The sequence below is a fragment of the Nannospalax galili genome, unplaced genomic scaffold (assembly GCF_000622305.1).
Source record: "Nannospalax galili isolate Female #2095 unplaced genomic scaffold, S.galili_v1.0 scaffold599, whole genome shotgun sequence".
Classification (NCBI taxonomy): domain Eukaryota; kingdom Metazoa; phylum Chordata; class Mammalia; order Rodentia; family Spalacidae; genus Nannospalax; species Nannospalax galili.
Genome location: NW_008343079.1, coordinates 842,239 through 868,170, shown reverse-complemented (window position 1 = coordinate 868,170; position 25,932 = coordinate 842,239). Strand labels below are relative to the sequence as shown.

The following is a 25,932-nucleotide window of genomic DNA, read 5'->3' as shown; positions in this document are numbered from 1 at the left end:
AATCTTTTTATAATATATACATGGATCAAAGCATCACATTGTATTACATAAATATATACAATTATTAATTTTTTAATAGAAAATGAAAAAGTACTATGTGTTCTAAGACCTGAGAAATGGGAAACACTACTTTCTCCAGTGCTTGGGACACATCAGAGATATATTACAACCAAGATTTTTATTCTAATTTATTGAGTATTCTGTTTATTTCTAAAAGAACAAAGCAAAGCCATTCATTACTGAGTTTTCCCCAAGATTATAAACTAGATTTAAGAGCAAATACTATCATAGTTCAGGAATCTGTCTCTGGTTTCAAGCTCTGCCTTACCTAATGCTCAACTCTGTGAAGTGGGATTTTGGCTCCCATGACCATAAAATGAGGGGGTTGAATTAGACCAGGGATGTTCACATAAAAAGATAAAGAAAAGGTAATCTGTTTTTAAAGGGAAACCTTATTCAAAAGTAGTCTTTGAAAGCCATATTGCTGGAGTTGCTGTGGCTGACACAACAGGTGTGGTAAAGGGGAAAATGGGGAGCACATGACCCCAGCTACTCTCCCTATAGGTCTTTGCAGCCCTGGTCCTAGGCACTGTGTGAACACCACTGGAAGAGGTGCCTTTAGGGTTGTCCTTCTCTAGTGGATGTGATTCCATTGCATTTGGTGTGCCTTGCAATCTCTTATCCACTTTGGGTTACTGCTCCTGCACCTTTAAGGAGGGATTACATTTTCTTTTCTGAGATTTTTTTTTTCAGCCACCCAATTAGATGATCAAAAAGCACTTTAATATCTTTAGGTGATAGGTCTCCTTGATTATAATTTAGAGTAATTATTATCACATTACTGGACATTAAGTGTGTATCTTACAGCCCCTCCCTGCCCTGCCCTGAAGACTATCAGTCCATATTAGACACACAGGGAACAGCAGGATCAACAGTGACTCCATAGACAGAAAGACTGCAAGATGCCTGCTTCATACAAAATAATTCTGGCTATTCACACTCACCGTTTCCAAGTTAAGCTTTTCAGAAATAGAGATGTGCCTTTATGCAGCAATTCCAACAGTGAAAGCCCAATAAATTGCATGAATTATTCAAAAAGTGTCTGTCCTTCAAGTTCTGTAGCACTTCCATGGCATTGTGCTTTCTGTTTTGTTTTCCTGGGGTAGGAAAAAGTCTGGTTCACCTATGTCTAGCAGAGGGAGGAGATGCTGTAAATAACACTGAGGTGGTTGAGGGAATCTTCCCACAGGGAGGGTTGGAGTATAGTATCAGTGCCTGAACAATAGACAAATCTCTACAGTGAAATATCCCATTTGTGAAATAGGAAATGACTATTTCTGGGGAAGATTTCCACATCGAGGGAGTCCCCGCACACACCATGGTCGTTAAGCCTCGTGACACAATCGGCCAGGTAAGCCTTGCATGCTAGTCGACCTAGGGCACCCCAATTAGGGGAAACTCCTCTGGCCCACAGTGTTTGAAAGCTCACAGAGGTGCCTTGAATTCCAGATGTGAAAAATGTGATGCATTTCCCCTTTATGTGGTAAAATAAAGATCAATTAGGAGCACTTAGACCTCAATGACTAAAAGTTTTGCCAGCATGTTCCTCTCCATTCTCCATTGTTCAAGCAGACTTCGGTGGAAGGACTTGCAGTCCTGCATCAGTTCCCATTCTCATCAGCATTGCAAAGGATGACAGTCATTGTCCAAGAGAGGGGAGGTGACCGGCTGGCATTCATGAAAGGCTCACCTGAGGGAGTGGCCAGCTTTTGCCAACCTGACACAGGTTAGTGAACAGACTTGGCTTACAATAGACAAATTTTTGTTTCCAGTCCCAACTGTTCCCACAACACTTGGTCTCTATCTCCAGCTGGGCATCACCCACTGGCTGATTCACTGATAGTTCAAACACAATACCAAGTCAAGCTTATCTTTTCCACTTCTGGTATTTTCCAGTTTTCCATCTTGGGTAATGATAGCACCATCGTCTAGGAGTCAACCCCGGTTGTGTGCTGACAACGACATTGCTACTTTTTAGAAATTTTTCATTTGGTTGCTTCTCATAGCTTCCCTCATGATCTCAAATTCCTTAGAGATCATACCCTCTACTGAACTTTCCAGATATGCTTTACGGCTCCTCCTCTTACATCTGAGCGTCCCTTGAGATATCTCAGGACCCTATGCCTGAGTACATCAGAGTCCCTCATCCAGAAAGTCCCTTCCTTTCTTCACCTACCCTCTTCTTCTTATAGAAGAGCCTCCAAAGTGCCCCACACCCTTCCAGATTGTAAGCCACAGCAATGGTTTTTGCTTTTAGTATTAGCAGACTAGTTTTTACCGGACTAACCCAAAATCTGTAGGGCAGAGCTTGCATGTAGTAGACCCTTGGTAAATATTTTGAGTTAAACTCTAGACAAAAGAATCTATCCCCTAGGAACCCTTGTTTTTCAAATACTTCCTTCTCGTTTCAGCGGCACCGGATCCTAAGGTGCTAACCCTGACTGCATAGTTACCTTTTCAGTTCTCGGTGCCTTGCTCCTGCTGCCTTTTAGAACTGTGTTTTCATGGGCAAGAATTTGATGATTGTGAAGAATTTCTCTGCCCATACTGGCTAAGTAAACATTGCACACTAATCCTGTGTTGTTTTCTGAACAGTACCAACTAGTTTTATTAGTGAACTTCAGATTTACACGACACAGGGGTTCCGGGTCATAGCTCTGGCCTACAAGAAGCTGGAAACTGACTGTCCCGCAACTGCCATGTTGAGGTAAAAGAAGGGGATTTTCATTTAAAAAAAAAAATAGTCTGGGGCTGATGACCCAACTGGGATGGGACTCAAAGGTTGGAGGTGGGCCCAACAGCAGACAGTTTTAGTTGTTGTGTATGGGAGGTGTCTCTGAACATGATGGATAGGGATATAGTTTTCTGTCCTGTCCAAATTACAAAGCCAGCATGAACACTTGGAGAATTTATAGGAAATAGATAAAATGCAAAATATAATGTGACTTTAGGCTTTTGTGACAAGAGTTATATGAATTTAACCAGAGTTTTCAAGTCAGAAATGGTGGCCCTGATCCCAATATAGGATACATTGTGTGGAAACAGTAAAACATCACATTGACTTGGCAAAAATCCCTTAGTAAGAAATACACAACTATTAAAGCCAGTGAATATAAATTGGGTTGATGTAGTCTAGGTAATGTTTGAAGGGAAAAAAAAGAATAATTTCCAAGGGGTCATATTGGAAAATGTTTTGATGTGTATATTAAAATAAGGATGTTCAATAACTGAAATGGACTGCAGTAATAAAAATGCAGTTAATCTGCTGTTTTATTTTCTGGGATTTGGGGTCTATCTTGTTTATTTGCCTTCAACATTGTTTCTTGGACTTTATGTCAGTCACTACTAGTTACACTGCTGTGAGGTTAATCACGGCTTATTTCGATTTTTAAATTTGGAAGGTCCCACATATTTATTTTCAAAATGATCTGAGTCCCCACTTTTTAGTTATAACTATATTTTAAACTCTTCCTTGAATATCTTAGAATTTATATGTACTATTACCTGGACATATTTTTTTCTGGATATATATTTTGTAAAAACAAGTAAGTTCAAAGGAAGACGAAAATAACATAAATTACCTGGACATATTTTTTTCTGGATATATATTTTGTAAAAACAAGTAAGTAAACGCTCTATTTTATAGGAGTTCAAAGGAAGACGAAAATAACATAAAAACAATGGTTTGCTAAGTGCTCAACCAACTCTAATAAAACAAAAGGCACAAATTGTGGGGTGGGAGAGATGACTCAGTTGGTGATGGTGAAGTGCTTGCTCGTTAAGTACAAACAGGCAGGGCTTGGTGGCATATGCTTGTAATCTCTGTGCTGGAGAGGCGAAGACAGATACTGGGCTCTCTGGCAACCACCCTGTCTTAGAGCGTTCCAGGCTAGTGAGAGACCCTGTCTCAAAAAAAGAGTACAGGGCACCTGAGGAATAACATCTGAGGTTGTCCTCTGGCCTCCACACGCATGTACACATAGGTGCAAACACTCAACCCCCATGAAAACACACACACACACACACACACACACACACATTGAGGAGCTTGCTTACTACACACACACACACACACACACACACACACACACACACACACACATTGAGGAGCTTGCTTATTGACAATAGAGATCCTGAGGTTTAAGTGGCTACACACAAAAGTCTGCTGTATAATGCAGTCTTGAATACCTTAGTCTTGCTGTCAGGGAGATTGCTCTGTGAACCAATTCCTGGTAAAACTTGAAGGAAATAGTGTGCGCCCCTGAATTTGTGTGGTAGTTATATTCCTGCGAAATTAAGAATGTGCAGAAATACTTGGTGCTTATATGTGAAACAACTAAGGGAAATATAATAATACAAAATTTTATCATGTTTCATGCAGAAATATTATATATACCATAATAGTACTGTATACTAATGGTAGTATAATAATATAATAGAAACAAACAAACAAAAAACCTAAGCTGACTTAGGAAGGTATAAAAACTGCTTTAGGATTCAGAAAACCATAAGGACATACTTTAAAAATCTATATTCTGCTAAAGTAGAAAATCTAAAAGAAATGGAAAAATTTCTGGATATGTCATGAATATTCAATTAAGCATTCAAAAGGGAAGTGGTGATTCTCTGCGATTAGTCGTTACAGAAAATCTTGTATTCCCGTTAAGGTTTTTTTCCCTCCAAATATCATCTGGAAGCTGGGCGTGGTGACTGATACCTTTAATCCCAGCACTTGGGAGGCAGAGATTGAGATTGAGGCCAGCTTGGCGTATATAGCAAGTTCCAGGCCAGATGGAGCTACAGAGAAATCCTGTCTCAAAAACAAACAAACAAACAAACAAACAAACAAACAAAATATTAAAAAAATAATCAAACCAAAAACCAAAACCAAACCCCAAATATCATGTAGAGGCAGTGCTTTGCCCTTGGGAGATGGCTGATGTGACCAACCCTTTGACTTTGGTAACAGGCAAAGTGAGGCACTGAAAAAAGTGGTGCACTGACAGTCGCTGAGAGCTAGATTTCTGGGATAATTGGGTGACTCCTCCTGTAGCCAGGTTAGTGTGATCCTTGAACCTTTAATGATTACAACTCTGAATATTTGTGTGATCTTATCAACTCAGTTCTAAGTCACTGAAGTCAGAACTGATAAGGAACTTTGAGAATGGATGTCACAAATCACACAAGAGAAAATTTGGGTCCAAGGAAAGGCTGTGCAGAATTGGGAATATGCTAATTATGTACTCAAGTGTCTGCATGTCTACAAGTTATAAATTCATGGTTTGGGAGCACATAGGTAAAAGCAAACACTTCACCGTGGAGGTAACTGCACCACTGCTCATGGTGGGAGCTGTGGTCTTTAGGAGAGTGCTTGCCTTTGCCAACAGTATTGAAATTTAAATTCTAACTTTGGTGAAAAATCTAGTAAGGCCTAAACATTGACTAATAGGATTTGGTCCTAGGTTATCAATTTGTCTCTCGTATCTTAAAGCTACATCATCACTATCAGTATTTATTACTAAACTGATTGATCTATACTTTGCTTATCCCTGATTGAAAGAACATTCTTTCTGTTGTGTATATGTGGATGCAAGTGTACCTATGTGTGTGTGTATGTGTGTGTGTGTGTGTGTGTGTGTGTGTGTGTGTGTATGTGTAGGGGGAGGGTGGGTGTGCATCCATGCATGCATGTATGTAGGGGGAGGATGGGTGGGTGTGCATGCATGCATGTGTGTAGTAGCAGGATGGGTGGGTGTGTATGTATGAATGGGAGGGTGGGTCTGTATGCATACATGTGTGTGGGCAGGTGTGCATGAATACATGTGGTGGGGGTGTGGGTTTGGCTTTATTCACAGTGCTTTTAGAATTGATATCAAAATCTTATATAAGGTTTACGGCCCACTTTATAAAAAATTCTTCCTTTAAAAGTCACATGGATTTTAAGAACATGAGGTTAATTACAAGGCTGCCAATGTCTCTGTGTTCTGCCCACAATCCTTTATTAGTTTTAGGTACTACTGGAGGAGATTCAGTGCCAGTGCCCCAAACTGGAAAATGCAGCACTCTGGTGCACACTGCAGGACTCGAGACCTGTTCTCGTTTGCTTTCTGTTGTGATAATATACTCTGACCATAAGCAACTTGAAGAGGAAAAGGTTTATTTCAGATTATAGCTTACAGTCCATCATGGAGGGAAGCCAGGCAAGAACTCAAGGCAGGAGCCTGGAGGCAGAAACTGAAGCAGAGACCACAGAAGAACGCTGTTCACTGGCTTGCTCCTCTGGCCTGTCCTCAGCCTGTTTTCTTACACAATCCAGGAGCACTTGCCCAGAGGTGCACGGCCCACAATGGGCTGGACCCTCCTATATCACAACCAAGAAAATGCCTCAGAGACATGGCCATAGGCCAGTCCCATAGAAGAAATCCCCCAACTGAGTGTCCCTCTTCCTAGGTCAGGGAAGGTAAAGATGACAACCAAAGCCACACATGACAAGACCCTTCAAGAATCAGGACGAAACAGTGTACCACTCTACATTGCAGGGTTCCAATGGCTTTACTTCTTTTTATGTCTTAGTTCAGGTTGAATACTCATGAAAGGAAGGGTGATGAAGTGTTGGAGCTGGCAGAAGCCTTGGTGAGCTACTGATGTGCTGGGGCACCACTGAAGGAACACACTGGACCCACAGCAAGGCAGTGGTGGGCTGAGAATGGGACTCCAGTCTCCTGATCATATTGTTCACTGAACCCTATGAAGGCCATATGCCAGAGGAACCCAGAGGAGCTAGAAATAGGAGTTCCAAGATGGTCAAGGCTGTATCAGACGTTTTACCTCACAGCCATTTTCTTGGCCTGATGTGGCAACTTATTATTGGCTTATGTCATATCATCTCTGAAATATCTGAACCCTGTGGTCTGAGTATGAAGCCACAGAAAGACTGTAAAACTCCAGCCACGCACCTGCTAGTTATCCTTTAAGGGAAGCACAAATACCTCCTTCAGGAAGGTTCTAATCACTCTACCCAGAAATGCCTCTTCTCTGATTCCACAGGCTCTGAGTTTTGCACCTACCATTGTGCTTCTCCCAGCTTTCCTTATGAACAAGGTGGTAAAGTCTAATTTTTTCCTCCTGGTTGAATGTGACATTTCTGAGCTTGGACTTACCACAGCTCCTGCATGTTTGCTCCTTTTCCTTGGTCCTGTTCCTGGCGTTTATTAGATGCTCAATAGACGCTGATGGGCTTAACAGACTATCTCAGTTCTCAGTAAGAACACTGAATGAACAAATAAATTCCCCTCAGTTGTGTGGCCAACCAGGATCACAATGCATCAGAGTGTTTCTGCTAAGTTTCACTGCTGAGCGCTTCCTGCATGTGAGCATTGTGTGCATTGTGTGTGTTTCAGTGAGCTGTACCTTGAATCAGATGGTCTTCCCTTCAGGGGTCAGACACAGACAGATGAAAAGCCAATACCAGTAATGGATGGATAAATAAAAATAAGCTAGGGAAGGTGGAAGTAAGATGCTGAGGGCAGTTATTCCTGTTTGGGGAGGTAGTATGTGCTTTGGCACTGGAAACATAGAAGGATTTCAGTAGAGATGGTGGAAATTTACAATGTCTTCCATGCAATAAGGAAAAGTGTTTGGAACAGTCTAGAGCCAATGTCTGGAAATGGTTATATGTAGGGCATATCCATACCAAGTGGTTCAACTGGGCTGGAGTCAGGGGGAGAGTTTATGGATTGATGATGCTGGAATGATGGCTTGGAGCCAGATCATATGGAAACTTAAAGACTTGCATTAGTTATAGGGAGTGTCATCCTTCCAACTCCACGCTGAGGCAAGTGGCTCAAACTTTTTCCCTCCTGTCATCCGTGTGGAGGAAGTAATGGTTTCCTAGGATTGTTTCTAACTAGGCCATGTCCCTAGTTGATGCAAGACCTCACTGAACTGCAGGAATAGCCATATTCACTGCAGAAGATCAGTAAGAGGGAATGGGGGCAGAGCCTGGGTTGCATAAAGGGATCATGAGGTATGATCTGTATTATACCTCAAGGGGCAAAAATGACATCTATACAGCCTTTGTTTCTGGAAAAATGGATATTTTCTTGTATTTTTCCTATGCATTACTTGTCATGAACTAGAACTTCTCTCTGTGGCTAACAGGTGAGAGGATGAAAGTCAGGGAAGCCACCGCAGGTAGAAGACACCCTTGCAGTCATTAGCTCCTTGTCTGCAAAGGTTAAAGCCAAATCTTTGCCCAACAAGTACTTCCTCTTGGTTCAGTTGTGTAAATATTTCAGTATCCCAACTCCTCCTGTTCCCAGCTGGGATTGTTCCTAGCACATAATCAGTAGCTGAGGAACAGTGCTAGAGTGGGACCATTTCAGGAGAGATCTTCATCTTTTTGCCTTAATCACTATAAGAAAGACATATATTATGTGCAGTTTCTGTTTAAACAGGGAGAAGGTGGAATCAGACCTGATATTTCTGGGATTGCTCATCTTGGAGAATCGACTGAAGGAAGAGACCAAGCCTGTCCTGGAAGAGCTCATTGCTGCACGGATAAGGACGGTGATGATCACAGGTATGTATGGAGCAAAGTGTGCAGTAAAAACAGGAACTCTGCGTAGAACTCAGCGTGGATCACCTAGCAAATATGGCTGAGTACCAAGTACGGGCCAAAGAGCCCCTCTACATGTCAGAGATAGGCAACAAAAAGGCAAAGTTACTCACCAAGCTTCTGTCACAGAGGAACAGCCAATCAAATAGTGTAACAAGTGTTTTGAGGCACACAAATATGGGAAATCTGATGCTTGCTGTGGTGGTGCTCACATGTAAGCCCATCACCGGGGAGTCTGAAGCAAGAGAATTACCATACATTTGAGGCCAGCCAGGACTAGATAATGAGTTCCAGGCCAGCCAGCATGAAACTAGTCTAAAACGAAAACAACAAAAGATAACAAAGCAAAACCAACAAAACCCCAAATAGAGCAGTCTGGTAGTGTCTGACCATCAACTTCAGGCAAAGCAGTTAAGAGAGTCGTCTCTGAGTGGTGACATTTGAATGACAAAGTTGGTGATTTTTATTGTCAAATGCTAGAAGAAGTATGCCCAGTCAATGCGGTCTTATAAACTACACTGACAGACCACCAATAATGGAATATCTAATTCTGGAGACAAAAAGAATGCACTTCCATCTTGACTCCTAACCCCAAGCCCCAGATCTGATGAACAAGGGGGGCGGTGGGAAGGGATCACTCAAGGGAATGCGTGACCTTACTTTACAAACACTCTTTAATGGATGCTGTAACTTTAAGGAAAAAGACATTACAAGTGAATAACTAATCTCCTGAATTTATATTTTTGAGAGAGCCTTGCCTTTCCTTTCTCCACTGTCACAGACGCTTTAAATTTTATTGCTTGTGTCAATAACATGAACCATCCTCCACAAAGCCCTTACTTCCTTGCACACCTGATCCCCAGTCTACCGCTAGGAACTTTGGAATACTTCTGCTCTCCTCTGCACCTGTCCAGCCCTTATTTTATGTCCCATAATCCCCAACAGTCTTATATACTTTAACTTTCTCACTTTCAAAGCCCCAGTCTGTTTTTAGGCTTTACTGCATAGTTTATTATCTATTTGAGTTTCCTTTACCCAATAGCCCTTTCTATTTCAAAAGTCTGTAGCACTTATATTAAACATTTTCCTACTCAATCCCTAACTATTTTGATACCGTACAAATAAGAGTTACTCATGTTCTACCTTACTCTTCAGTTCCACTTTTCCTCATGTTGAAAATTCTGAAAATTCTGCTCTGTTCTTCTCCCTTGTTTTTTTTTTTTCCTTTCTTTATTGTCCTTGGATGGGACAGAGAGTGCTATATTCTCTGATTTCTTACAAACTCATAATAGTTTTCTTCGTTCTCACAGAGGAATATACTTTTTGGTTAATGATCTGTATGTAAGTACTATTTTCGCCTTCTGGCTTTGATATTGGATAAACACAATCCTAGTCCATAATAAGAAACTCACTCTTAACCTGCGCGTATTTTTTCTTTGACTTCGGCGTATACAGATATTTAGAGGGTTTGCTTATGTATTTTTCTTTTCTTTTTCAGTAATTCAGTCTGGGAGATGGCAGTTTAATGTGCCTTCTTCCTCTCAGGAAAATATTCCCTATTGTTCATTTAATTATTGCCTTTGTTCTCTGTCTTTACTCTATTTTTACTCTAGAATTTCTATTTTCCACGTCAGGTCTACTGCAGTCTCCTGGATTCATCCTGTCCATCTCTTATGTGATTTCTCATGATTGCTATAATTTTATAATTTTATTCAGTTCTTTAAGATTTGGGGAGAGGACATCTAATTTCTTATAAACTATAATCAGAGTCCTCAATATTCAGCAAAATGATTATTGCCTTCAAATCATGTTTTGAGTTGTGAAGTACTTCGATGGTGTTTTGAGATAGGTGTCACTTTAGAGGTCCAGCCCCTCAATTTGGTGGAGCATCTGTGTTTCAGGCTTCATCTGTCTTCAGCGGCTGCTGTACAGCCGTGTGTTCCCCTGATTCTGCCCAATCTTTGCCTACCAAGCTGTGATGACCTCTAGATTGATACAGGTTGTTCAATTTCACTGTCAGGTGATTAGAACTCAGGCCTGGATTGTGCCTTCCAGTCAGGAAGTCTCCTTTTGTCTCCTGGCTTTCATGACAAATCTGTGGCTGTTTTAATCATTATTCTTTTGTGTATAATGTGCTATTTTTCTCTAACTGCTTTTTCCCCTTATCTTTGACTTTTAGCAGTTTGATCTTCATGGGTGTAGGTATGGTTCTCATTGAGTTTAACCTGTTTGAGTTTCTCTGAACTTCTTGAACCTGTACATTTAAGTCTCTCACAGTATTTGGGGACATTTTCTTCTATTTCTTCAACTATCTTTTTCTGTTTCAATGTTTTTCTCTTCTCCTCAGACTCTACTGGCAAGAATGGGAGTCTTTCTAATAACGTAGGCCTCTTCATTTTTAAAAAAAATGTTCTTTTTTCTCCACTCCATGTAATTACTGCTGTCCTAACTTCCAGCTCACTGACCCTTATTTTTTACTATTATCATTCTCTTACTGAGTACATCTAGTGAATTAAAAAATTAAGACATATTTTTTATTTCTAAATTATCCAATTTTAAAACCATTTACATATTTGTTCGTTGAGAACTATGTCTTCCCATTTGTTTCATAAATACTAACATTTGTCATAATAAGGAGGCTTATAAAAACTCCTGTTTTTCCTAAGGGAATAAGAGATACTTTTTTTCTGGAGCCAAATATGAGTGACCACAGCCTGGGAACAGATTTAGGTCACTCCAAATTCCATGTTCCAACATGGAAGCAGTTTCATGAAGTTTTTATAGTAACAGAACAAAGAAAGTCATAAGTCAAGGCACTTTTCAAATACATTTGTAGTAACGTTAGACAGGTGGTTACAGAAAAACAAATAAGTCTCAGTTACAGGTCTCAGATAACTTCTAATGGCACTCAGCCTTTTGATTGGTGGAAACTAAGGTTTTGCTGAATTAATACATTCCAAAAGGTTTTTAACCTGTTAGTCACAGGATGTTAGATCAGTCACAGAGGTGAGCCAGGAATGGCTAGTTAAGGGGCTAAAGATAGCCCAAGATAAATCTGCTATAATAACTTCTTTAAAAATTAAAATTTAATTGTTATTGTGTGTGTATATGGTGCATGTGGGTGCTCATCAGGCTTGCGCAGCAAGTGATTTTACGGACTAAGCCACCTTGCTAGACCTGTAGTAGCTTCTTAAAACCATTATCTGATCATCTCAACATCTGAGTCGTCAAAATGTAGGCAACTTTGATATTAATATTTTGTAACTGATGGTGAGATTTTTCAGGCTTTGTTGTTGTTACTGAGAATTCTCAATGTATTAAATGTATTCTCAATGTATTGTAGAAATTTCAATATTAGCTTAGATACTGCATGTTGGTACACCATGATATTTGGGTCTGCCCCACTCAAGTGTGACTCTGGAAAATGGGAGATGATTTATCTAACAGTTCAATTATTAGAACTTATGTTTTCTTTCTAATGGTCTGCTTCACACAGGCTCTGGGTCACCTGGGATTTACATAGATCATCCCCTGAATTGGTCCCCTTCTCCAGCTTTCATCCTCTAACATTTTCTTCATACTCCACACCTTCCTGGCACCCTTTTTTCTTTGGCTCCTTTATCCAGAAAGACTGGGTTTCTCTTGGAGTTGTACCTGCCTGCACAGGGTAAATATTCAAGTCAAACACGAGAGGAAAGAGAAAAGAGTGACGACACTCATCCTGGGGTAGCTTGCTTCTCCAAGCTGAATTCCCCTCTGCAGCTTGGTTACTTTTGTTTACTCTTCAAATTCCATGAGTTATTGCTTCTTTAAATTTTCTGTTTAGTTTTCAGCTGTAATCAATGGGAGAGACAGATGATAGTGGGCTTACTTCATTTTAATTAAACTTGGACCCACCAGATATGTTATTAAACCAGGGCTTTCTCTACATGTTTGCAAAGGTGGAAACAAAGGGAAGAATTAGATTTGAATTTTCCATTCCTAGTCTCTGATAAGTATTCACTAGTAGGTTTTAAAGTAATGTGTTGGGAAGGAGACAATGGGGCCATGGAGTCCCAGAACTGGGCTGAACAAGACGTTACCAATGATCTTCATTCCGGAAACAAGAACGGAGTCCTCAGCCTAGCTTCCCGAGTTCTGCATGTGTTGGAACCCTTTCCTCAACCTCGTCTTGGGATGTTCTCCCTTTCTTCTAGGTGACAACCTTCAGACAGCAATAACAGTGGCCAGAAAGTCTGGGATGGTTTCTGAAGGCCAGAAAGTCATTCTCGTTGAGGCAAACGAAGCCACTGGGTCTTCATCAGCATCTCTCTCTTGGAAATTAGTAGAGGAGAAGAAACATGTTCCATATGGGCATCAGGTATACCTGAACACAGACCCTCCACTGTGTTATCTGACTTGCCTCACAGGGGTGGTAAGTGACAGTTGTGACTAGCACAAGTCTTGCGGTGACCTCAAGTCAACAAACTTTTCTAACAGTATGAATCCAATTATATCAGTTTTTTACATTGTTCCTACTATCTCCTAAGGTACAGGCTCTTCTGGGTGCTGAAAACAATCCATTCTTTGACACTTAAGAAACATTTTGGCTTTTTAGTAGAAGGAATATAGTAGGCAGAGCTGCAGATTTAACTTCCCACATTTCTCCTTGCTTGTCAGCCACCCCATTGGATTCAAAGGGGATTTAGTGCCTGGGAGAGTCCCTGTTGTGTGTACTGGAAAATCAGACTTTGTCTTCAGGGTAGGAAAAAAGTTTTGTCCATTTATCTCTAACTTTGTTAGCATTCTATTTCCTGTGCCCTTGTGGAGCAATATTAATTCTGTTAGAAAAAAATAGTAAGTTCTCACTTCTGGGAGAGATTTGTTAAACTGTAGTGCTTTGTATTTTACACTTGAAATGTGTGAAATGCGCTCTTCTCTGAGACTCACGGAGATCAGATCAGGATGAGAACAGGACATGAGTTAAATGTTATTCTATTCACTAGTGTCTGTGGTGTGTGAAGATTGAACCAGCAAAGAAAAAGTGGTTCTCTGAGGAATCAGGGCTGGAGTGTGTCTTCTCAAGAGAGACCCTGCTCTGTCTTTAATCCCTTCTTTCAATGTGCTTGTGGTTCTAATCACTCTAGCGTGTAGAAGATTACTGAACAATTGCACCTTGTGTTGCAGGACAATTACATTAACATTAGAGAAGAAACCTCTGATAATGGCAAAGAAGGTGGTTACCATTTTGCCCTGAGTGGAAAATCCTTTCATGTTATAAGTCAGCATTTCAACAGTTTACTGCCAAAGGTGAGTTCTAAGAAGGCAATGGCATCTGTGAAGATGCTGAACATGACACTTACATAGCATCACTCTAAACAGTTTCAAAGTTCTAAATAGGCAATCGGCAAGATGCAGCTGATAGTTCTACATATCATAAGAAGGAGATATGTTTGCAAAAGTTACTGTTGCTCCCTATTAAATTTGAAAATAATAAAGTTGATGAGTCAATTTTATACCATCTCTAGGATGGAAGGGCAGTTCTGAGGATTGATTCTGGGTAGTTCTCAGACTATTACCATGGTGTAGGCCTTTCATAGTTTAGTAGAAACACCGCAGAAAGGCAGGCAAGAATAAAAGAATACATTAGATTTGTGGTAGAAGTCATCTATTCTGAGGCGGTCCCAACTTAAAGATTTTTTTTTTTATAAAGAATAAATTTATAGTAGGGGCAGGTAACTCATTTGCCAAAGAATAGACTTTGACTGAACGCTAAACTGCTTTACTGCCCCAAAGAACAAGGAACAAAAGATGTGCTACAGAAGGATTTAAAGCTGGTACAGGTTTTCATACCCCAGACCATCCATGTTCCATAGCTCAATTGAAGTTTGGGATAACAACCGAATTTCATATTGGTCCAGTCCAGACAGTACGACTAGATCCCAAATAGCCAGTATTTCGTCACTGGGCTGTTTTCTGCTTTTCTGAGAAGCAAGTGCTTTGCTTTTGCTTGGGGTCCTGATCTATTGTTTTGTTGTAATTGCTTGGGCTCTACTGGTTCAAGTTTCCATGAAGATAAAAATTTTTCTTAAATTTTATTTTTTATTGAAGTTTTTGCAATTTTCATATAATATAGTTTGATGGCATTTAGATCCTCTGCCTATCCCTACCTCCCCCACTGCCCCCCACCCAATTTAACGTACTCTAATATATGCACATACATATATATACTATATGCATATGATATAGAGTCTATAGAGTCTATAGAGTTTGAATTGTGTTCCCAAATGTCCTTAAGTGTGAGTCCACCAACTGGCCCATCAAGAGTCCCATCCCTGTGAGACGCTGTCTCTCCCCTTCCCAGCAGCCATCAGCTGCCATATGTTCCTTAGGCTGCATTGGGATTTCTTACCCACTTCCCCATGTCTATGCTAGGATTTTGTCTGGTTTAGAAACTCAAGATTTTTCAGGACCACATTCTCCATGGCAGTTGGGCTAAACTGTGTAGGCCATTATTTTTGTAAACTGTTTTGTGAAGAAATACTGATATTTGGTTAACACTGGATTTATCTGACAAAAAATTCTCAATGTCCATCTTAACACAAAACGTGTGTATATAAATTTTTTCCCTGTTCACTAACATCACTAGCCAGCCAGTGTTCTGTTTTCAATGACTTCATGTGTGACGTGATAAAAGTGTTGGTTTTATGGATTCTTTGCAGATACTAATCAATGGGACCATATTTGCAAGAATGTCTCCTGGGCAGAAATCCAGTCTGGTTGAAGAATTTCAGAAACTGGAGTAGGTTCTCTGTCAGTTCAGGTGGTATGAAGTACATGGAGGCTTGACAGAAAGGGAACGTAAGGTACAGGGAGCCACACAGTAGGCTCGGGCAGGGCATCTTACCCATTCAGATGACGGTCACTGGGAGAACTTTGAAAAAGCAGCAATATAAGCACCACACTTTCCAAAGATACTGATTGAATTTCTTCTATGGGGCTTGAGCATAGCGTCTTTGCAGAGCTCCTCACATGTCACTTTTGTGTTCAAAGTTAAGAGCTGTTGTACTGGAAGGTAAGGGGCACGAAAGGGCATGGAGAGGGTGACTGGACCCCGATCCTGAAGGTACCATGAGAATTTAGACTTTATTTTCTTAAGTTATCATCACAGCTGTAATACAGAGAGGTTCATGTGACAAGAGATTTATCTAATCCCTCAATATTAAAATAGTCTTATACCAAAGCAGCCTTCCTAGCACAAGCCATTCCAATACTTCTAACACAAAAGGGTCTCCATTCCCAGACAAAATGAGTAGAGCAAACAGTGCTCATTATTTGGGACAATTTATTTTCTGTTAATGGAACTCATGGAATAGTGGCACTAGGCCATATCAACCTGACTCCTACTCCTACTCCATCTTCCTAGTTATGTGATTTAATCATTAAAAAGCTTCTCTTTATGACTGAAAAGCTGCAGAGTAAACTAATGACTTCATAACAGTGTAAAGAAAAGTACAGCCTCTACAGTGAATGTATGTCTTTTAAGAAACTGTTCATAATCTGTGTCAGCAATTCCAGACAGAAGTATTAGGTGCAGCCTCAACAAGTTCTCTTGAAACGGGTTCTCTATTTTCTTTTTTCAACTTCTTGGCCTGACACTTCATTTTCAGCCAAGTGAAAATGACCATGAATGTCCTCCAGCAACTAATGCTTGTTTATCACTTCAGAATTTATTAGTCACTTTCCAATCTAGTGTTTGATGGGGAAATGACAAGATGATGAGGTAAAAAATCTAGACCTTCTGGCTTCTAGATCAAATCCTATTGTGTTGTGTCTTTTCATACGATTGTATGCACCCTCAGTGGAACAAGCTGTTGTCTAAGAAGCAAAGTCCAGTGTCTGTACAGAGCACTGACTGGGAGTGGTGCTGGGTTTCTCAAGCCGCTTTAGAAACTGCTGAATCACACTTTGCTTTTACTTCTCTCTTAGGGTAACTTCCTAAAAAATCAATAATAAGTTTAAACCCCAAGTAAGGATCATCATTCTGTTTTTTAAACTACAAAGATTAGCTTTGATCTCTACAATTCACATTTCTCTTTCAGTTACTTTGTAGGTATGTGTGGTGATGGAGCCAATGACTGTGGAGTAAGTAGCTGCCAGTGTGTGACCATAAGCTCTCAAAAATACTTGGGTTGTGTATCATTTTCAAGAATGGATAAACTTGGGAAGGTTTTGACCAAAGCCACACAATGACTCAGTGGTCTCTAAAGGCTAAATAGAACTTGGGTTGAGAGCTCCCACTTTGAGTAGATATCCCAATGCCATCCCTTCCTTGGGTTTCAAACAGGGTAAAGTCTGGTCATCTCCCTGTTGGGGTTCATAAGCCACCTCGTGGCCAGTTTAAAGGGCCGTCTTTAATGGCTTCGTAGAGGTGTGTGTACACAGACAATAAGTTGATTCTTGGCTTTCAGGCTTTGAAAATGGCTCATGTGGGCATCTCTTTATCAGAGCAGGAGGCATCAGTGGCCTCACCTTTCACTTCCAAAACTCCAAATATTGAGTGTGTACCTCACCTTATCAAGTAAGTAGTCATCTCAGTGTTATTTTCTCTCTTGACTTTTGGTTACAGATAAACATTATTTTGCCTGGGGAAAAACATAGAAACATAGTACCCTAGATAGAGAGGGTGATTCTGGAAAAATTACAATAAATATTCTACTGCTAGATGTACTTAACAGGAGTTATAAATAACTGGGAGTGTCATTTCCAGCAAAAGTAATTGATTATATCATTTTAACCAATTGTTATTGTCTAAATTATATTAGCAGTTATTTTAGTTGAGATGCTTTTTCCTGGAGGATAGAGGAAAACCCATTTGCCTTCCTCCTTTCTTGCCTCTTGATGCTTCATCAGGGTGCCCTTCCCATCCCCAACTTAAAAATCTCTACTAACCTTTGCTGTTCCCACTGAATATGCCTTGGTGCTGCATTTTCTCCAGGATATACACTCTAGTCCATTTTTCTTCAGTTGGAGAGGCGGCCTGTGGCCACTCTTTGTTATCATAAGTAGCATGTGTTTGTAGTTTCAAAAGTACTTGAGGACCTATTATTTTATACTTCAAAACAGCCTGCAGAGATAGGCATGGCTATTTTTCTTTTGTAATGTAAATAATCAGAGGTCAGAGAACATACTCATAGAAACAAACAAGCCTCAAGATTGCAATCAAACTCTTTGTTTGAATGTACTTTTCTCTTCGTAAACGGTTTTTACCATATTAATATAATGATTTGCCTAGCTTCGGTTATTTCAGATGTTTATTCATGTACTTGACTAAGATTTGGTGGAGGGGGAACTAGTACCAGCATCCAAAGCAGATCAATAAAGACAATTCTTAAAGAACTTGATGTGTGCTGTCAAAGAAATAAAATGGATAGTGCAAGGGGGTACAGCACTTCTGGGGAAGAGGAATTCACTGCTTTGGACAGGGTATCTTGGTAAAATCTCTCTAAGAAGGTGAGAAATGGGAAGAAACTACCTTCTGGGCAGAGCAAGTGGCGGCAGCAAGACCAGGGGGAAGCCCCTGTTTGAGGTCAGGTCTTGGATTCACAGGAAGTTAGTTATATGCTTTTTCCTGGAGGATTGACCATTCCTATGACCATAAGTAAATTAAAGTCCTATCCCACCTAAATGAAATTGAAAGAACTGTCATTTTATACAGCATCTTTTTTGGTGTTTTTGAGACAGGGTCTCCCTGTAACCCAAGCTGTCCTGGAACTCACTATGTAGACCAGGCTGGCCTTGAACTCAGAGATCTGTCTGCCCCTGCCTCCCGAGTGCTGGGATTAAAGGTGTGTACCACCACACCTGGCTATACAGCATCTTTTTAATGCTTTGATGTGCTATGTGTTCAGTGCCAGTCAACAAGAGCACAAAGGAGCATGCTCTTTGTGTCCAGGCTACTCAAGTATGACACATAAATAATTTGAGTGTGCACATTTTTTAGCCCAGTTTTAGGAGAAATTGGAATTTTCAAAGTGAAATTTGGATCAAATGCCTGCCAAATTCCTGGAGCACCTGCTTGAAAAACACTCCCAAACCTTATTTATATCCTTAGTTCACAGATGCAGAAACTGGGACAGGGAAGTAACCTTCCAAACCACATTAGCACATGGATATGGGGTCTGGGACTAGCTCCCACGTTCCCTGGCTCTGAGTTCAGGAGCTGAAACAATTCCATGTATAATGGACAAGAGTAATTATAAATCAAGTCCATTGCCAGGTCAAGGCTGTGGACATTGGCCCAGAACCGGCCTATTCTGAATGGCTAGTCATTTAGCTCCTACCTGGTCGAGGTTGTCCAGTATGTGGACGAGCTATCATAGAACCAGATGTCTGACTTTTTTTGTCCTAGGCTTAGGTGAAAGGCACAGAATAACACCCAGTTTCTCTTCATTGCTTTCGTTTCATCCTGTTCTCATTCCTTTTCTTACACAGGGAAGGACGTGCAGCTCTTGTCACCTCCTTTTGCATGTTTAAGTACATGGCCCTGTACAGCATGATTCAGTATGTTGGTGTTCTGCTGCTCTACTGGGTATGACTTGGGACCTAGCCTCTTGGTTAGTGAGAACTAAAACAAGTGGTTCACTGAATTTCCAATGCAACAAAGTATAAATAGGATATTTGAGCATCAAGAGTGCTTTGAAAAGTATCCTTAAGATTTTACAAAATAAATCAGATAGACAAATGTGCAGGACAAATTATTTGATATAACAACAATTTCTGATATAAAAACACCCTATTGAGTGATAACTGAGGATCAGAACTGAATCCATCACTTTTGTTTTGTCACTTTCACCTGCATGGAACAGGTCTGCCTTCCCATTTCCATTCACTGCAGAGTTGATTCTCTGCACTGAAGTAGTACTTCGTAACTGGCTTCCCTGATTATTGTTGGTTGTCAAGTTCAGGGATATAAATATCAAGCAAACTTGACAGGTGAAATTGAATGTTGAATGGAGAAGAGACATACAATAGCAGCATACTCTTACACAGTACTTGCTCCTTATAAATATGAGTTGTAAATAACTTCGAGAACATAGATAATAGAGAATGTAGGAAAAGGAATAGGCAATGCCAAGCTTTTAGTACCTATTAACTTTATATAAACAATTAATTTGTTTGCACAACTGTAGTGTTTATAGTGGTTGTGTTTAACAGCTAAAGATTAGCATTACTGAAAATTTGGCAGTTGACTTTCAATTAAGAATAAGCTATCAGACCTCTAACTCCCTGAATACATAGACCTGAAAATTGGCATATCAAAATACAAAAACACATGTATCTTGTGATGACTTTTATTATTTAACATGCTATAAAAAGGGAATAGATATGCCTATAGTTTCTCAATTCAATATGTGGCTATATTAACTGATACCAAGAAAGGGAATTTCATTTGTGCTACAGATGTCTTATCAGGGTTCATCTTTACTTCCTGCACTCCTTCTTCTAGGGTCAAGGTTTTAATCTCATTGCTTCCATATTTATTGTGTTTTCAGACTCATTGATGAAGGGGCTAGAGGTTAAGCTGTTTATGGGAACTTGACTCTTGGAATCCCAATAGCTTATTCTCAAAGTATAGTTAAACATGCTATATTATGGTCTCCCATCACCTAATATGTGAGAACAAGGAAATCAATAAGACCTGAACACCTTTTAAAATAAGATTAGCATCCTAATTTATGTAAGAAATTGTAACATCTCACCTAATGATACCCAAGGACATGAGTTCAGTTGCTCTAATTTTTCATTAGCAAAATGTATGTAAGACTACCAAACAGTTGTCCCTTGGGACTGTTGGGAATACATGATTTTACTATGCCAGACCAAAACCATTTTTCTGCTAGGCAGCAGAAAGAGAGGAGTTGTATCTAGATGGCCCCCCAACAGTGGGCAGTGCTGACACACAGGCTTCAGCCCAGTGAACACACTGAGGAGACCCTCCTTGTGGGAGAGGGTTCCACAGGCAAGGCATAGGTTTCACATTTCCACCACCACCACAACCACTCACCAATCCAAAGAAGCCTCTGACTATGTCATCCCAGTGACTTCCTTGAAAATTTCTGGGTTGTAGGGAGAAACTGAATTCAAGTCACCCAAAAGCTTATCAATTTTATCTGCTTTCCTTTTTATTTCCAGGAGACAAACAGCTTTTCAAATTACCAGTTCTTATTCCAGGATCTGGCCATCACAACTCTTATTGGTGTGACAAGTAAGGCGCTATTAACATCTTCTTCCCAGAGCTGCTCCCCACAGCTGCTCTCTTCCACTGCTGCAAAGGTGGCAAGAGCACCTTTGATGTACGATACGTAGTCTCAAAGATGAAGCGTGGGGGAGAAAGAAGGGATAGAACACCCAATTTTATTAAAAGAAAATGTTAGAAAAGAAAAGCTGATCATTTTCCTTTTTATAAAGAAAGTACAGAGCTTCTATAAATGGACATCGTGTGTTAAAATGAAAATGTACCTTAAAAATAGGAAGTAACTTGAGTGTGATTTTAGGTGTAGATCAATTTGGAATGTATTCAACTGGTAGAAGTTAAGTAAGTGGCTTTTGGTTTCTGATCTCCAAATTGTAGCCTCTCAGTATTAAAAGGAGAGCTTAAAGGTAATCTTGCCATTATACCACTCCTACTTCCCACCTTCCTAATGAATATATGAATTGTCTTCCTAGCGTATTCAAGTAGAACTCTCAGTTTTTCCAGACATCTGGGCATTATCAAGTTGTGGTCACCACAGCATCTTTGCATATGTCCTGCCCTTTGCTTAACATACTCTTTCTTAAAGCTTCACATGGCTTTGGCTTTTTATTCATTATTCATCCCTCAGCTAAAATGTCACTATGTTTTAGTGACTAAGACAGTTATTCTGTCATATACCTCTGCTTTCTTTTTCACAGTATTTCCTATAATCTGACACTATAGGTATTTTCTGAGTCACTTGTCTTTGCCACTGAATGCTCTAGGCAATTTGAATACATGAATGAAATAAAGTAAAATAAAGCAAAGCAAAATTACCCCTTTCCATATGGAGCTTGTGTTATATTGATGCAGTATTACTATCTACCAAGTTGTTCAAGTCAAAGACCTAGAGTCATTCCTAAATTTTCTCTTTTTTCACCCTTTGTATCTAATACATGGGAAGTTCCTAGTGGATCTGTTGCCAAAGCGCATCATGAGACCATCTCGCCTTTACACCAACAGCTGTCACCTCTCCTGTGGATTGGGCCAGCAATGCCTTCATAACTCATTTACTCTTTAAAAGAATTATATAAAAATAACAAGTTTCCCTATGGCATTTTCATACATGCTTGGCTTGGTTGTACCATTTACCTTTCACATGATAGTAAGAGTGTTGGTTGAAGTGTAAATATTACAGTGTCATTCTTCTTCAAAATGTTCCTGTGGGTGCTGATGAGATGGCTCAGAAGATAATGGTGCTTGCTTCACAAGCCTGGTGATCTGAACTGGATCCCCAGAACCCATATAAAGGTGGAAGTAGAGAACTGACTCCACAGAGTTGTTCTATGATCTCCACACATACACTGTGGCACACCCCCACTACAATAATAACAGTAAATAAACGTCTGTTTGAAAGCTCCCTTGGCTTCTCATTTCCATGAGATTCAAATCTTAGTGACTGGGATCCTGCCCATTTCAACCCCATCTCTGATCATATTACTAGGTACTTGTGCCCAGTGTGCTGGTGGCTCTGCTTCTTGGGCACTGTCGAGCTGTGGCCACCACAGCATCCTTGCATTTGCCCTGCCCTCAGCATAACATACTCTGTCTCAGAACCTCACATGGCGTTGGCTTTTTCCTCATTATTCACATCTCAGCCAAAAGCTCACTATGTTTTAGTGGCTAAGTTATTTTTTGTCATATAAGTGCTTTATTTTTCACAGTATTTCACATAATCTGACATTATGACATTTGTCTTTGTTTTGTTTTCATGTCTGTCTCCCTCCTCTAGAGTGTTCCATGAGACCAGGACCCTGTCTGTCTGATCCATGCTGTGTTTTCAGTATCTGTAGCTCTGCCTGGCACAGGCAAGCAGCTCATTGGCATCTGCTGGGTCTTTTGAAATAATGCTTTTGGGTGGTACCTGTAACTAACAGAGCTTTCCTTAACTTTACATGGAACAAAATTATTTCTAGAACTTTCACCCATCCCAAGTCTGCAGACCATTTGGAGTAACATAGAGTAATCTGATTTTTCTCCCCCTGTAGTACTTCAGATATTTAGAAAAATCTCTCATCTATTTTATGGTTGTTCTCATCTCCTTAAATAAAAATCTCCTGACTTTTCTCTATTTTTTATTAAATAAAGTTCATATTTTCTGTTTAACAAATATTAAATATACATGTTCGTAACATGTATTCACTGTGAAAAGAAGATAGGAAATATTGTAAAAGAAAAAGGCCCACTTTTATCCTGCTATTCAGAACTAACAAATTTAAGTATTCTGATGCATTTCTTTCAGCCTTTCCCTTTTAACTTGAATTATTTTTATGTAGTTGTACAAATGATTTATTTTTTTAAGAAAAAGTGTAGCCCAGGCTGCCCTGAAATTTGTGATCCTGCCTCACCCATCCAAGTCCTGGAATTATAGACATGCACCTGTATGCCTGGCTTCATCCTCATTCATAACTATTTTTAAATGTTACTAAATTGGTTTTTGGTAAAATGCGCTTATAACATGAAGTTTTCCATTTTAAGCATATAATTCAGAAACACAAATTCCATTCAAAATTCTATCAACCATTGGCAGTGTCTATTTCCAAACGGATGCCTTACCTACTAAGCAAGAACACCCAGTTCTCTCCCTTTTCAGTCCATGAACTTTTCCTGTACTTTTTATCATAGTGAATCTGCCTAATCCATATATTTTTGTGTACATGAAATCATACAGTTCTTTCCTTTGTTTCTGGTTGCTTTCAGTTCGCATAATGTTTCCAGGGAGCCTACATTTTGCAGCATATATCAGAACTTCATTCTATCTTATAGCCAAAAGCGAAATGAACACACACACACACACACACACACACAACATACCTAGAGACAGAAGTAGAATGGTGATACCAAGGAGCTGTAGAGGATTCAATAGCTTTAGAAACACTTTGGTAGTAGATAATGGTGATGGTTGCACAACAGTGTGAGAGTGCTTTATGCCATGGAGCAGTGTGCTTTAAAATAGCACACACACGCACACGCACACGCACACACACACACATGCACACATTTTGTTTGTTTATCTCTTGTTGGAATTAGGTTGCTCTTGTCATTTAGCTATAGTGGACAGTGCTGCACTAAAATTTTATATAAAGCATCTGGTTGAGTTTTGTTTCAATTCTTTGAGGAATAAAATGGAATTTCTGTTATGTGATAACCAGATATTTAACTTTTCAAGGACTCATCAAACTATTTTCCTAGAGACTATGTCACTTTACATCCACACTAGCAATAGATGATAATTCGAATTTCTTTTAAAATTATTTTATTCATTATTTTTATTTTACATGTATGAGTGTTTTGCCTGCATGTATGTAAGTGCACCCGTGTCATGCAATGCCACGGAGGTCAGAAGAAGGCATCAGAACCCCTGAAACTGGAATCACAGACAGTTGTTAGCCTCCAATATGTGTGCTGGGAATGGAACCCGGGTCCTTTGCCAGAGCAGTCAGTGCTCTTAAGGCTAAGTCCTCTCTCCAGCCCTGAGAATTTTAATTTCTTAACAGCCTCAACCAAAACTTAGTATTTAACTTTGAAATAATAAGCTTAGCTGTAATTTAGTTTTGTCTTATTGTTTTGGTTTGCATTTCTCTGATGACTGGTGAGGTTGGATGTACTTTCATGTGCTTATTACCTGCTTTGTATTATTCTTGTAGCGAATGTTTATTCAAATCCTTTAACTATTCTGAGTTTTTATCTTTTGGCTATTGAATTGTAGAATGTCTTAGTATATTGTGGATATCAAGCCCTCCTCAGGTGTATGGATACACTTTTTCTCCTGTTATGTATATTTTCGTTTCACCTTACACTTTCTTTGTTTTTTGAGACAGAGTCTCCCTGTAGCCACAGCTGGCCTAGAATTTGCTATGCAGACCAGGCTGGCCTTGAACTCATAGAGATCTGGCTGCCTCTGCCTCCTGAGTGCTGGGATTAGAGGCATGCACTACATTACAATTTTTAAGAAATATATTTTATTTATTATTTTTATTTTATGAGTGTATTGCCTGCATGTATGTGAGTGTTGTGCAATGCCGTGGAGGTCAGAAGAGGGTGTCAGATTTCCCTGGAACTGGAGTTAAGGATGGTTCATAGCTGCCATGTGGATTCTGGGAATCAAACCCGAGTCCTCTGCAAGAGCAGTCAGTGCTCTTAACTGCTGAGCCATCTCTCTAGGCCCCACCATGTTACAATTTTTAAAATTACATTTTATTATCTATCTATCTTTCATCTATCTATCTATCAATCATCTATCATCTATCTAACCTATCATCTATCTATGTATCATCTATCTATCTATCTATCTATCTATCTATCTATCTATCATCTATCTATCTATCTATCTATCTATCTATCTATCTATCTATCTATCTATCTATCTATCTATCTATCTATCTATCTATCTATCTATCTATCTATCTATCTATCTATCTATCTATCTATCTATCTATCTATCTATCTATCTATCTATCTATCTATCTATCTATCTATCTATCTATCTATCTATCTATCTATCTATCTATCTATCTATCTATCTATCTATCTATCTATCTATCTATCTATCATCTATCTTCTATCTGTCATCTATCTGTCGTCTATCATGCATGCATGTATGTGTGTGTGTGTGTGCACATGCACCATGGCACACATGTGGAGGTTAAAGGGCAAACTTGTGGAGTCAGTGCTCTCCTTACATGATGCAGGTTCCAGGAATCCAATTCAGGTTGTTGGGATTGGTGGCAAGTGCCACTGAGCCAACTTCCAAATCCTCACTTTTGTTTTGTTTTGGGGTGTGTGTGTGTGTGTGTGTGTGTGTGTGTGTGTAGCCCCAGCTGGCCTGGAACTCACTATGTAGATGAGATTGGCCTCCATCTCATAGAGATGGCCTGCTTCTGCTGGGATTAAAGGTATGCTCCCCATCTGAATTTTCACTTTTTAAAAATATTATGTTTCTCCTCTCCTCTCCTCTCCTCTCCTCTCCTCTCCTCTCCTC

General features: G+C 39.8%; 1 protein-coding gene across 6 annotated transcripts in view; it reads left to right on the top strand.

Annotated features, from left to right (window-relative positions):
- Atp13a4 (ATPase 13A4) overlaps window positions 1-25,932 on the top strand; it is a 129,047-nt gene that overhangs the window by 87,908 nt on the left and 15,207 nt on the right. For 5 of the 6 annotated variants that reach the window (XM_008839022.1, XM_008839026.1, XM_008839024.1 and 2 more), the window contains 11 exons: window positions 1,325-1,411; window positions 1,633-1,786; window positions 2,656-2,767; window positions 8,517-8,641; window positions 12,874-13,037; window positions 13,844-13,966; window positions 15,379-15,458; window positions 16,759-16,801; window positions 17,128-17,237; window positions 19,151-19,247; window positions 20,852-20,924. In XM_008839022.1, the coding sequence (XP_008837244.1) occupies window positions 1,325-1,411; window positions 1,633-1,786; window positions 2,656-2,767; window positions 8,517-8,641; window positions 12,874-13,037; window positions 13,844-13,966; window positions 15,379-15,458; window positions 16,759-16,801; window positions 17,128-17,237; window positions 19,151-19,247; window positions 20,852-20,924 (1,168 nt within the window). The remainder of the gene's footprint in view (window positions 1-1,324; window positions 1,412-1,632; window positions 1,787-2,655; window positions 2,768-8,516; window positions 8,642-12,873; window positions 13,038-13,843; window positions 13,967-15,378; window positions 15,459-16,758; window positions 16,802-17,127; window positions 17,238-19,150; window positions 19,248-20,851; window positions 20,925-25,932) is intronic. The other variant, XM_008839027.1, reaches the window with a different exon arrangement.